This window comes from Procambarus clarkii, chromosome 30 (genome assembly GCF_040958095.1).
Source record: "Procambarus clarkii isolate CNS0578487 chromosome 30, FALCON_Pclarkii_2.0, whole genome shotgun sequence".
NCBI lineage: Eukaryota > Metazoa > Arthropoda > Malacostraca > Decapoda > Cambaridae > Procambarus > Procambarus clarkii.
In genome coordinates, this window is record NC_091179.1 from 30,961,941 (window position 1) to 30,976,634 (window position 14,694).

Sequence of the window (14,694 nt, forward strand, 5' to 3'; positions counted from 1 at the left end):
CCAACACCGGCACCAACAGGCCAGTGTTGTCCCTCCAACACCAGCACCAACAGCACAGTGTTGTCCATCCAACACCGGCACCAACAGCACAGTGTTGTCCATCCAACACCGGCACCAACAGCACAGTGTTGTCCATCCAACACCGGCACCAACAGGCCAGTGTTGTCCCTCCAACACCAGCACCAACAGCACAGTGTTGTTCCTCCAACACCTGCACCAACAGGCCAGTGTTGTCCCTCCAACACCAGCACCAACAGGCCAGTGTTGTCCATCCAACACCGTCACCAACAGGCCAGTGTTGTCCCTCCAACACCGTCAGTATCAAGGCTATTAATACTATTACAAAATGGTTTCGTCAGTTTAAAGAATATATATTTTAAAAAATCACAAGAACATTAATAACTTGAGAGTGAAGATGATCTTCACTCCACACAAGACCGAAGACTCCACCGGTCCTCACTCCATACAAGACCGAAGACTCCACCCCGTCCTCACTCCACACAAGACCGAAGACTCCACCGGTCCTCACTCCATACAAGACCGAAGACTCCACCCCGTCCTCACTCCACACAAGACAGAAGACTCCACCCGTCCTCACTCCACACAAGACCGAAGACTCCACCGGTCCTCACTCCATACAAGACCGAAGACTCCACCCCGTCCTCACTCCATACAAGACCGCAGACTCCACCGGTCATCACTCCATACAAGACCGAAGACTCCACCCGTCCTCACTCCATACAAGACCGCAGAGTCCACCGGTCCTCACTCCACACAAGACCGAAGACTCCACCCGTCCTCACTCCACACAAGACCGAGGACTCCACCCGTCCTCACTCCACACAAGACCGAAGACTCCACCCGTCCTCACTCCACACAAGACAGAAGACTCCACCCCGTCCTCACTCCATACAAGACCGAAGACTCCACCCGTCCTCACTCCACACAAGACCGAAGACTCCACCGGTCCTCACTCCAAACAAGACCGCAGACTCCACCCCGTCCTCACTCCACACAAGACCGAAGACTCCACCGGTCCTCACTCCAAACAAGACCGCAGACTCCACCCGTCCTCACTCCACACAAGACCGAAGACTCCACCCCGTCCTCACTCCAAACAAGACCGCAGACTCCACCCCGTCCTCACTCCATACAAGACCGAAGACTCCACCAGTCCTCACTCCACACAAGACCGCAGACTCCACCCGTCCTCACTCCACACAAGACCGAAGACTCCACCCGTCCTCACTCCAAACAAGACCGCAGACTCCACCCCGTCCTCACTCCATACAAGACCGAAGACTCCACCGGTTCTCACTCCACACGAGACCGAAGACTCCACCCCGTCCTCACTCCACACAAGACCGCAGACTCCACCCGTCCTCACTCCACACAAGACCGCAGACTCCACCGGTCCTCACTCCATACAATACCGCAGACTCCACCGGTCCTCACTCCATACAAGACCGAAGACTCCACCCGTCCTCACTCCATACGAGACCGAAGACTCCACCCGTCCTCACTCCACACAAGACCGAAGACTCCACCCGTCCTCACTCCAAACAAGACCGACGACTCAACCCCGTCCTCACTCCATACAAGACCGAAGACTCCACCCGTCCTCACTCCAAACAAGACCGAAGACTCCACCCGTCCTCACTCCACACAAGACCGAAGACTCCACCCGTCCTCACTCCACACAAGAACGAAGACTCCACCCGTCCTCACTCCACACAAGACCGAAGACTCCACCCGTCCTCACTCCACACAAGACCGAAGACTCCACCCGTCCTCACTCCACACAAGACCGAAGACTCCACCCGTCCTCACTCCACACAAGACCGAAGACTCCACCCGTCCTCACTCCACACAAGACCGAAGACTCCACCCGTCCTCACTCCACACAAGACCGCAGACTCCACCGGTTCTCACTCCACACGAGACCGAAGACTCCACCCGTCCTCACTCCACACAAGACCGAAGACTCCACCCGTCCTCACTCCACACAAGACCGAAGACTCCACCCGTCCTCACTCCACACAAGACCGAAGACTCCACCCCGTCCTCACTCCACACAAGACCGAAGACTCCACCCGTCCTCACTCCACACAAGACCGAAGACTCCACCCCGTCCTCACTCCACACAAGACCGAAGACTCCACCCGTCCTCACTCCACACAAGACCGAAGACTCCACCCCGTCCTCACTCCACACAAGACCGAAGACTCCACCCCGTCCTCACTCCACACAAGACCGAAGACTCCACCCCGTCCTCACTCCACACAAGACCGAAGACTCCACCCGTCCTCACTCCACACAAGACCGAAGACTCCACCCCGTCCTCACTCCACACGAGACCGAAGACTCCACCCCGTCCTCACTCCACACAAGACCGAAGACTCCACCCCGTCCTCACTCCAAACAAGACCGCAGACTCCACCGGTCCTCACTCCACACAAGACCGAAGACTCCACCCCGTCCTCACTCCACACGAGACCGAAGACTCCACCCGTCCTCACTCCACACAAGACCGAAGACTCCACCCCGTCCTCACTCCACATAAGACCGAAGACTCCACCCCGTCCTCACTCCACACGAGACCGAAGACTCCACCCCGTCCTCACTCCACACAAGACCGAAGACTCCACCCCGTCCTCACTCCACACAAGACCGAAGACTCCACCCGTCCTCACTCCACACGAGACCGAAGACTCCACCCGTCCTCACTCCACACGAGACCGAAGACTCCACCCGTCCTCACTCCACACAAGACCGAAGACTCCACCCGTCCTCACTCCACACGAGACCGAAGACTCCACCCGTCCTTCGAAACTTTAGTAAGATTATGAGAACTTTTTAATGACAAGATTTTTACACCTATATAAATCGCTGGATTTTTTACAAGCTTCGTGTTTCTTAATCGCAATCTTTTATTTTTATTGTTAACATCTTTATTGACAAAATTAATTACAATTTTGCTTAATCTGAGAATTTCGATTAAGTCTTAAGTAAGGATAATGCTGGTATTCACTGTCACGCAGGACAAAGGGTCATACATAAGTTAATAGGTCTAAACTGTAGGCTGAAGCACATATATATCATGGTTACAATCAATGTTTTAATGTATGGATATATGAAAACAACTTTCTACTGTGCACTGCCACACAAGGGCAGGGATGGGTTCATAAGTGATGCAGCTTAGAAGTAATATAAATAAAAATTGTTCTTTATTCTTTAAAATGGACCAGTAAATTTTGGATAAATTATTAGGATGTCGTCCAGAACACCTGAGTCAATAAAATAGTTACACAGTTGGTGGTACAAGAGGCCAGGAGGTCTAAAGTCCTTTACGGTTTCACATTCATCAATATAGTGTTCTAGTGAATGCATTGAAGGTTTATCACAGAGTTTACAATCTGAATATTCTGGTAGTGGCTCAGCCTCACCAACCTGCCAGATGTGTCTATAGCCAAGGCGAATTCGCGCAATGACTACATCACATTGCCTGGTCCGGTTACTGTGCTGACCATACAAATACCTATTATTACAAAACTTGTCATAACTTTTAATACTGCAGCTTTCAGGTCTCTGGGCATTTCTTAGTTCTTCTAAATCTGAATTAATTTCTTTATTCTGTATGTTTCTAATAATTGCATTAGATAGTCCAAAGTCATAATCAACGTTTTCTTTCCTGCAAGCTTCATTGGCCAATTGATCTACAAAGTCATATTTTCCAACTCCAACATGGGATGGGATCCACACAAATTTTATACAATAGTTATTATCATTGGCAAAAATTACATTCCATTTAATATTACAAGCTACTTCCGACATACATTGTGATGGGTTATTTAAAGTCTGCAGAGCACTTTTAGATTCACAGAAAATAACTCCACTACCATTGAGCTTAAGGTATTCAGTGGCTAGATAAATACCCAATAGCTCGGTCTGTGTCGTGCTTGCCCAGTTGGTCAATCTCTGTGTTCTAGACATGATCCTTTCATTCCCTTTATATACTGCACATGCACAACCTGTTCTACCAGTGCCTAACTGCACAAAGCCATCAGTAAAGGCATAGGATTCAGTCGGTTTGAGAATTTGAAGATGACTGTCAATAGCTTCTAATGTTATGCATCTCAAAATGTCAGTGTTATACATTTGTTTTACACTGATGGGGGTATAATGCAGAGAGACCTCCAAAATCTTTCCATGGGGAAATATAGTGAACAGTTTTATCAGGGTTAAGAGACACATTCAGTTTCAGAAGATTATAGGCACAACAACTGAGCCACACACTGTAGGGAGCTTTTTGCGGCGGATTGAGGGAACAGTCAAAATTGTTTAGAATGGATCTCAATTTAATTTGAATAGAGCTGGGGGGACCATTATTTTTCAAAGTTTTGGCGCAAAATATAGTACTAAGTAGAACTATTCTTTCGTATATTGAAGGTAATTGTAGTTCCTTTCTCATGTTAACAATTCTGACAGTTCTAGGACAACCCAGGATGATGCGCATGGCATCATTCTGTACTACATCTAGGCCTTGTAATTGTTTAGGAGAAAAATTAAGAAGATGCAAGGCATAATAATCAACAACAGATCGTATAAAGGCAATATAAAAACTACGAGCATATTTTATGTTAATGCCAAATCCTTTGCCAACAAGAGTTTTGAGAGGTTTAAGACGCTCAACAAGGTTTTTGCGATCTTGTGTACACAAAATTTACGTCGTATGTGTCTTCAGTTTTCTTATGTGTTCCACAGATACCTTGTGTGTCCCGCACATAATACGTGTGTGTGTATCACACATACATAATATGCCTCACAGACACCTTGTGTGTCCCATAAACATCTTGTGTGTCCCATAGACACCTTGTGTGTCCAGTAGACGTCTTGTGTGTCCAGTAGACGTCTTGTGTGTCCCGTATGTCCCATAGACACCTTGTGTGTCCCATAGTCAACTTGTGTGTCCCGTATGTCCCGTAGACGCCTTGTGTGTCCCGTAGACACCTTGTGAGTCCCGTAGACATCTTGTGTGTCCCGTAGACACCTTGTGTGTCCCGTAGACACCTTGTGTGTCCCGTAGACACCTTGTGTGTCCCATAGACACCTTGTGTGTCCCGTAGACACCTTGTGTGTCCCGTACACACCTTGTGTGTCCCGTACACACCTTGTGTGTCCCGTAGACACCTTGTGTGTGTCCCATAGACACCTTGTGTGTCCCGTACACACCTTGTGTCCCGTACACACCTTGTGTGTCCCGTAGACACCTTGTGTGTGTCCCATAGACACCTTGTGTGTCCCGTAGACACCTTGTGTGTCCCATAGACACCTTGTGTGTCCCATAGACACCTTGTGTGTCCCGTATGTCCCGTAGACGCCTTGTGAGTCCCGTAGACACCTTGTGTGTCCCGTAGACACCTTGTGTGTCCCGTAGACACCTTGTGTGTCCCGTAGACACCTTGTGTGTCCCGTATGTCCCGTAGACGCCTTGTGTGTCCCGTAGACACCTTGTGTGTCCCGTAGACACCTTGTGTGTCTCGTACACACCTTGTGTGTCCCGTACACACCATGTGTGTCCCGTAGACGCCTTGTGTGTCCCATAGACACCTTGTGTGTCCCGTAGACACCTTGTGTGTCCCGTACACACCTTGTGTGTCCCGTAGACACCTTGTGTGTCCCGTAGACACCTTGTGTGTCCCGTAGACACCTTGTGTGTCCCGTACACACCTTGTGTGTCCCGTACACACCTTGTGTGTCCCGTACACACCTTGTGTGTCCCGTAGACACCTTGTGTGTCCCGTACACACCTTGTGTGTCCCGCACACACCTTGTGTGTCCAGTACACACCTTGTGTGTCCCGTACACACCTTGTGTGTCCAGTAGACACCTTGTGTGTCCCATAGACACCTTGTGTGTCCCGTAGACACCTTGTGTGGACCGTACACACCTTGTGCGTCCCGTAGACACATTGTGTGTCCCGTAGACACCTTGTGTGTCCCGTAGTCACCTTGTGTGTCCCGTACACACCTTGTGTGTCCCGTACACACCTTGTGTGTCCCGTACACACTTTGTGTGTCCCGTACACACCTTGTGTGTCCCATAGACACCTTGTGTGTCCCATAGACACCTTGTGTGTCCCGTAGACACCTTGTGTGTCCCATAGACACCTTGTGTGCCCCATAGACACCTTGTGTGTCCCGTAGACATCTTGTGTGTCCCATAGACACCTTGTGTGTCCCATAGACACCTTGTGTGTCCCGTAGACACCTTGCGTGTCCCAAAGACACCTTGTGTGTCCCATAGACACCTTGTGTGCCCCATAGACACCTTGTGTGTCCCTTAGACACCTTGTGTGCCCCATAGACACCTTGTGTGTCCCGTAGACACCTTGTGTGTCCCATAGACACCTTGTGTGTCCCATAGACACTTTGTGTGTCCCATAATCACTTTGTGTGTGTCCCGTAGACACCTTGTGTGTCCCGTAGACACCTTGTGTGTCCCGTAGACACCTTGTGTGTCCCATAGACACCTTGTGTGTCTCATAGTCACCTTGTGTGTGTCCCGTAGACACCTTGTGTGTCCCGTAGACACCTTGTGTGTCCCATAGACACCTTGTGTGTCTCATAGACACCTTGTGTGTCCCATAGTCACCTTGTGTGTGTCCCGTAGACACCTTGTGTGTCCCGTAGACACCTTGTGTGTCCCGTAGACACCTTGTGTGTCCCATAGACACCTTGTGTGTCCCATAGACACCTTGTGTGTCCCATAGCCACCTTGTGTGTGTCCCGTAGACTCCTTGTGTGTCCCGTAGACGCCTTGTGTGTCCCGTAGACACCTTGTGTGTCCCGTAGACACCTTGTGTGTCCCGTAGACACCTTGTGTGTCCCATAGACACCTTGTGTGTCCCATAGACACCTTGTGTGTCCCGTACACACCTTATGTGTCCCGTAGACACCTTGTGTGTCCCGTACACACCTTGTGTGTCCCGTAGACACCTTGTGTGTCCCGTAGACACCTTGTGTGTCCCGTACACACCTTGTGTGTCCCGTACACACCTTGTGTGTCCCGTAGACGCCTTGTGAGTCCCGTAGACACCTTGTGAGTCCCGTAGACACCTTGTGTGTCCCGTATGTCCCGTAGACGCCTTGGGTGTCCCGTAGACACCTTGTGTGTCGCGAAGACACCTTGTGTGTCTCGTACACACCTTGTGTGTCCCGTACACACCATGTGTGTCCCGTAGACACCTTGTGTGCCCCATAGACACCTTGTGTGTCCCGTAGACACCTTGTGTGTCCCGTACACACCTTGTGTGTCCCGTAGACACCTTGTGTGTCCCGTAGACACCTTGTGCGTCCCGTAGACACCTTGTGTGTCCCGTACACACCTTGTGTGTCCCGTACACACCTTGTGTCCCGTAGACACCTTGTGTGTCCCGTACACACCTTGTGTGTCCCGTACACACCTTGTGTGTCCCGCACACACCTTGTGTGTCCAGTACACACCTTGTGTGTCCCGTACACACCTTGTGTGTCCCGTAGACACCTTGTGTGTCCCATAGACACCTTGTGTGTCCCGTAGACACCTTGTGTGTCCCGTACACACCTTGTGCGTCCCGTAGACACATTGTGTGTCCCGTAGACACCTTGTGTGTCCCGTAGACACCTTGTGTGTCCCGTACACACCTTGTGTGTCCCGTACACACCTTGTGTGTCCCGTACACACTTTGTGTGTACCGTACACACCTTGTGTGTCCCGTAGACACCTTGTGTGTCCCATAGACACCTTGTGTGTCCCATAGACACCTTGTGTGTCCCGTAGACACTGTGTGTCCCGTAGACACCTTGCGTGTCCCAAAGACACCTTGTGTGTCCCATAGACACCTTGTGTGCCCCATAGACACCTTGTGTGTCCCTTAGACACCTTGTGTGCCCCATAGACACCTTGTGTGTCCCGTAGACACCTTGTGTGTCCCATAGACACCTTGTGTGTCCCATAGACACCTTGTGTGTCCCATAGTCACTTTGTGTGTGTCCCGTAGACACCTTGTGTGTCCCGTAGACACCTTGTGTGTCCCGTAGACACCTTGTGTGTCCCATAGACACCTTGTGTGTCCCATAGTCACCTTGTGTGTGTCCCGTAGACACCTTGTGTGTCCCGTAGACACCTTGTGTGTCCCATAGACACCTTGTGTGTCTCATAGACACCTTGTGTGTCCCATAGTCACCTTGTGTGTGTCCCGTAGACACCTTGTGTGTCCCGTAGACACCTTGTGTGTCCCGTAGACACCTTGTGTGTCCCATAGACACCTTATGTGTCCCATAGACACCTTGTGTGTCCCATAGCCACCTTGTGTGTGTCCCGTAGACTCCTTGTGTGTCCCGTAGACGCCTTGTGTGTCCCGTAGACACCTTGCGTGTCCCGTAGACACCTTGTGTGTCCCGTAGACACCTTGTGTGTCCCATAGACACCTTGTGTGTCCCATAGACACCTTGTGTGTCCCGTACACACCTTGTGTGTCCCGTACACACCTTGTGTGTCCCGTAGACACCTTGTGTGTCCCGTAGGCACCTTGTGTGTCCCGTAGACACCTTGTGTGTCCCGTACACACCTTGTGTGTCCAGTACACACCTTGTGTGTCCCGTACACACCTTGTGTGTCCAGTACACACCTTGTGTGTCCCGTAGTGTATATACCTGGACAATATTTCTTGTAAATTTAAGATACAGTAGACACGGAAATTATATCCAATCGTCTTTCTAGATTCACATTTACTGTATAAAGTTAAAATAATATTCCTTTACCAAAACCATTACTACACAAGGATGAATAATTTTGTTTTATTTATGGCTATTTTTTTACCCGGAAAACTTGATATATCTCTCAATAAGACAAACATATGTAAGCGATGGAAGTGGCCAATTCTATGCAAAACTATTAAAGCTGTTCAAATTATATACGATGAAATCCTTCAATTGATGTTTTTAATACCAAACGGGTCAAATGCTGCTCAGCTGTAGTATGTGTTAATAATTATTAATTATTATTAATTAATAAGTAATAATTATTATTAATGATTACACACTTAATATGGGTGGAAAATGAGCTCTCTGAAATCAACTATAACGTTTAGTGCTACAGGTTTCGATCTTAGGGTCAGGTTTGTTCTCGCTTGACTCAAATGAATAGAGAAAATGAGCTATTCAGCGACGTACTAACATTTACCTGTGTCACTGTTATAGGGATCAACGTTGCTACACAACAGGAATATCAGAGATTGCCTTCAGTGATGTTCACGATATCTGAGACGAGAGATGTTTGGATAGACTTTGAGAGCTGAGAGCTGTGATGAGAGCTGTGATGAGAGCTGTGCTGAGAGCTGTTCTTAGAGCTGTGTTGAGAGCTGTTCTGAGAGCTGTTCTGAGAGCTGGTCTGAGAGCTGTTCTGAGAGCTGTTCTGAGAGCTGTTCTGAGAGCTGGTCTGAGAGCTGTTCTGAGAGCTGTGTTGAGAGCTGTGATGAGAGCTGTAATGAGAGCTGTGCTGAGAGCTGTTCTTAGAGCTGTGTTGAGAGCTGTTCTGAGAGCTGTTCTGAGAGCTGTTCTGAGAGCTGTTCTGAGAGCTGTTCTGAGAGCTGTTCTGAGAGCTGTGCTGAGAGCTGTTCTGCGAGCTGTGCTGAGAGCTGTGCTGAGAGCTGTTCTGAGAGCTGTGCTGAGAGCTGGTCTGAGAGCTGTTCTGAGAGCTGTGCTGAGAGCTGTTCTGAGAGCTGTGCTGAGAGCTGTTCTGAGAGCTGTGCTGAGAGCTGTGCTGAGAGCTGTGTTGAGAGCTGTTCTGAGAGCTGTTCTGAGAGCTGTGCTGAGAGCTGTGTTGAGAGCTGTTCTGAGAGCTGTTCTGAGAGCTGTGCTGAGAGCTGTGCTGAGAGCTGTGCTGAGAGCTGTTCTGAGAGCTGTTCTGAGAGCTGTTCTGAGAGCTGTGCTGAGAGCTGTTCTGAGAGCTGTGCTGAGAGCTGTGCTGAGAGCTGTGCTGAGAGCTGTGCTGAGAGCTGTTCTGAGAGCTGTGCTGAGAGCTGTGCTGAGAGCTGTGCTGAGAGCTGTTCTGAGAGCTGTGTTGAGAGCTGTGCTGAGAGCTGTGCTGAGAGCTGTTCTGAGAGCTGTTCTGAGAGCTGTGCTGAGAGCTGTTCTGAGAGCTGTGCTGAGAGCTGGTCTGAGAGCTGTTCTGAGAGCTGTGCTGAGAGCTGTTCTGAGAGCTGTGCTGAGAGCTGTTCTGAGAGCTGTGCTGAGAGCTGTGTTGAGAGCTGTGCTGAGAGCTGTTCTGAGAGCTGTTCTGAGAGCTGTTCTGAGAGCTGTTCTGAGAGCTGTGCTGAGAGCTGTTCTGAGAGCTGTTCTGAGAGCTGTTCTGAGAGCTGTGCTGAGAGCTGTTCTGAGAGCTGTGCTGAGAGCTGTGCTGAGAGCTGTGCTGAGAGCTGTGTTGAGAGCTGTGCTGAGAGCTGTGTTGAGAGCTGTGTTGAGAGCTGTGTTGAGAGCTGTGCTGAGAGCTGTGTTGAGAGCTGTGTTGAGAGCTGTGCTGAGAGCTGTGTTGAGAGCTGTGTTGAGAGCTGTGCTGAGAGCTGTGTTGAGAGCTGTGTTGAGAGCTGTGTTGAGAGCTGTGTTGAGAGCTGTGCTGAGAGCTGTGTTGAGAGCTGTGTTGAGAGCTGTGCTGAGAGCTGTGTTGAGAGCTGTGTTGAGAGCTGTGCTGAGAGCTGTGTTGAGAGCTGTGCTCAGAGCTGTGCTGAGAGCTGTGCTGAGAGCTGTGTTGAGAGCTGTGCTGAGAGCTGTGCTCAGAGCTGTGCTCAGAGCTGTGTTGAGAGCTGTGCTCAGAGCTGTGTTGAGAGCTGTGCTCAGAGCTGTGTTGAGAGCTGTGCTCAGAGCTGTGCTCAGAGCTGTGCTGAGAGCTGTGTTGAGAGCTGTGCTGAGAGCTGTGCTCAGAGCTTCGTGTATGTACACTGAGAGTTAACTTTAGTCCTGGGAGCCAAAACAACATACCATCACTGAAGAACTTGAAAACAAATAACACGAAAAATCCTCAATAACAGCTTAATTATTTTATAACATTTTACAAACCAATTATTGTATTATTGTCAAAATTAACTTTACACTATGCAATAAGTAAAGTACTATGCATAGTACTCTCTGCAGTAATTATTGTAAAAATATTTCATTTCATCGGAGCAAAATGCTCTTTCTTTACCAGCACAGAGGAAGATATATGAAGACTAGAAGCTGGGATACGAAGCAAGAGAGAAAGATAACTGTGCTCATCCACTAAGACCATCGGGAATCGAACACAGACCCAGTAAAAATCGAATCGCCTCGCTCTACCGACCAGTCCTATATGGAAGAAAAGCTATCCAGAAGTAGAAATTTTGAGTAATTACGTTTATATCTTCCAAAAAATTGACTAGATAACTATTTCACTTCAAATCCTGTCCATTCCTAATTTTGTACTGCAACAGACCTGCTTCCATTAACTAAACAGCCTTGTTTGGTGGGATGGTTCATGGTTATCTTGAGGTTATCTTGAGATGATTTCGGGGCTTTAGTGTCCCCGCGGCCCGGTCCTCGACCAGGCCTCCACCCCCAGGAAGCAGCCCGTGACAGCTGACTAACTCCCAGGAACCTATTTACTGCTAGGTAATAGGGACATTCAGGGTGAAAGAAACTTTTGCCCATTTGTTTCTGCCTCGTGGGGGAATCGAACCCGCGCCACAGAATTACGAGTCCTGCGCTCTATCCACCAGGCTACGAGGCTGCTTGACTGCCACCCAATTTGTAGTTTATTTCATACACTTGCTGATGTTGTATCAGAGCTGGTATGTATTACTAAAAATGCCCTTTTAATGTACTAAAATAACTAGTATGTATTGCCCCCAACTCCACTCTATTGCCCACAACTGCCTCGAATTTCCATCAGCTGCTTCATGTTGCCCACATTTAGATCCCATTACCCACAGCTGCGTCTTAATGGTTGCCCACAGCTGCTTCAAATTACCCGCATCTGCATCTTATTGGCCACAGCTACAGTGTATTGGCGAAAGCAGTTCCTTATAATCCCTTTTTTGTTTACAGTCCAGTATTCGTGCTCTTGATCTCAGGACAAATAAACTGAGCTCGAACATTACTGACAAAAAATGAAAAAAAATCAACGGAAAATCCCTCTCTTTTTTTTTAGAAAGGTAGAAAATTATGTCTACTTATGATTAAACCTTAGAACAGTCTGAAGGATCTAGCATGATCTTTCTTCCACGCCAGATCCTGCATATTGATCAAAGGTTTAATTTTCGGTTGACATCATTAATTATTGCTTCTGGAATATTTAATGATTTTCAGTTTTTTATTTATTGTCTGTAATGTTTGACACCTCAGTTGTCTTCTGTTCTTGAGCCAGGGTCTTGGTGGCCCGGGCTCAGGGTAGAGACTCTAGCAGAGAGCAGGAGCACTCGGCCTCCTGGTGCCAGGGTCTTGGTGGCCCAGGCTCAGGGTAGAGGCTCTAGCAGAGAGCAGGAGCACTCGGCCTCCTGGTGCCAGGGTCTTGGTGGCCCGGGCTCAGTGTAGAGACGCTAGCAGAGAGCAGGAGCACTCGGCCTCCTGGTGCCAGGGTCTTGGTGGCCCGGGCTCAGTGTGGAGACTCTAGCAGAGAGCTGGAGCACTCGGCCTCCTGGTGCCAGGGTCTTGGTGGCCCGGGCTCAGTGTGGAGACTCTAGCAGAGAGCAGGAGCACTCGGCCTCCTGGTGCCAGGGTCTTGGTGGCCCGGGCTCAGTGTAGAGACGCTAGCAGAGAGCAGGAGCACTCGGCCTCCTGGTGCCAGGGTCTTGGTGGCCCGGGCTCAGTGTGGAGACTCTAGCAGAGAGCTGGAGCACTCGGCCTCCTGGTGCCAGGGTCTTGGTGGCCCGGGCTCAGTGTGGAGACTCTAGCAGAGAGCAGGAGCACTCGGCCTCCTGGTGCCAGGGTCTTGGTGGCCCGGGCTCAGTGTAGAGACGCTAGCAGAGAGCAGGAGCACTCGGCCTCCTGGTGCCAGGGTCTTGGTGGCCCGGGCTCAGTGTGGAGTCTCTAGCAGAGAGCTGGAGCACTCGGCCTCCTGGTGCCAGGGTCTTGGTGGCCCGGGCTCAGTGTGGAGACTCTAGCAGAGAGCTGGAGCACTCGGCCTCCTGGTGCCAGGGTCTTGGTGGCCCGGGCTCAGTGTGGAGACTCTGGCAGAGAGCTGGAGCACTCGGCCTCCTGGTGCCAGGGTCTTGGTGGCCCGGGCTCAGTGTGGAGACTCTAGCAGAGAGCTGGAGCACTCGGCCTCCTGGTGCCAGGGTCTTGGTGGCCCGGGCTCAGTGTGGAGACTCTGGCAGAGAGCTGGAGCACTCGGCCTCCTGGTGCCAGGGTCTTGGTGGCCCAGGCTCAGGGTAGAGACTCTAGCAGAGAGCAGGAGCACTCGGCCTCCTGGTGCCAGGGACGTCAGGTGGTGGAAGGTGCTGGCGATCGCCATATTTAATCAAACTCTTATGCTTTTAAAACTGATATCGTTATAAGCCAGCGTACAGACGACGTCGTCTGCAATAGTTCGTTTGACCTAACCTAACAGGCTGACACGCGCACCCACACACACACACACACACACACACACTCACACACACACACACACACACACACACACACACACACACACACACACACACACACACACACACACACACACACACACACACACACACACACACACACACACACACACACACACACACACACACACACACACACACACACACACACACACACACACTCACACACACACACACACACACACACACACACACACACACACACACACACACACACACACACACACACACACACACACACACACACACACACACACACACACACACACACACAGGTATGAGCTACGAGGAGTGACAACGGGAATTAAACCTCACGTCGTTGGAAGACAGAAGAGTTAGGGGGGGGGGACATGATCACCACTTTCAAGATCCCCAAGGGAATCGACAGGGTTGATAAAGACAGGCTATTTAACACATGGGGCACACGCAGTAGGGGACACAGGTGGAAACTGAGTGCCCAAATGAGCCACAGAGATATTAGAAAGAACTTTTTTAGTGTCAGAGTGGTTGAGAAATGGAATGCATTAGGAAGTGATGTGGTGGAGGCTGACTCCATACACAGTTTCAAGTGTAGATATGATAGAGCCTAATAGGCCCAAGAATACCTGTTGATTGACTGTTGAGAGGCGAGACCAAAGAGCCAGAGTTCAACCCCCGCAAACACAACTAGGTGAGTACACACACACACAAACTCCAGTGGAATCAACAGACACTGCAGATGGACCGAAAAGAGTCAGCTTCAAGGTGAAGTACTCGAACCTAGATGAGATTACATACAAGGCAAGTGAACTTAGAGAAAGAGCACAAGATGTAAACCCAGATATAATTTGAGTAACGGAAACAAAACTCTCAGGAATCATCACGAATGCAGTCTTTCCACAGGACTACACTGTAATAAGGAAAGAAAGGTCGGGTGGAAGAGGAGGTGGAGTGGCCCAACTCATGAGAAAGGAATGGAGTATCAAGGAGATGGTTATCCCAGGCTGTGAGGGGGCTTAGAGACTACATAACAGGCACCATGGCGATGGGAGGACCAAGAGTATTAGAAGCAGTGA

At 49.9% G+C, this 14,694-nt stretch overlaps 2 protein-coding genes across 2 annotated transcripts in view; one reads left to right on the forward strand and one right to left on the reverse strand.

Annotated features, from left to right (window-relative positions):
- Positions 1–415: 415 nt before the first annotated feature.
- Positions 416–2,563, forward strand: LOC138370014 (proteoglycan 4-like). Its single transcript, XM_069333784.1, has one exon. The coding sequence runs from the start codon at positions 416–418 to the stop codon at positions 2,561–2,563; it is 2,148 nt and encodes a 715-aa protein (XP_069189885.1).
- Positions 2,564–9,293: 6,730 nt separating this feature from the next.
- The window catches only part of LOC138370015 (platelet binding protein GspB-like), a 44,980-nt gene continuing 39,579 nt past the window's right edge, over positions 9,294–14,694 (reverse strand). The window contains exon 2 of the mRNA XM_069333785.1: positions 9,294–10,951. Within this exon, the coding sequence (XP_069189886.1) occupies positions 9,294–10,951 (1,658 nt within the window). The remainder of the gene's footprint in view (positions 10,952–14,694) is intronic.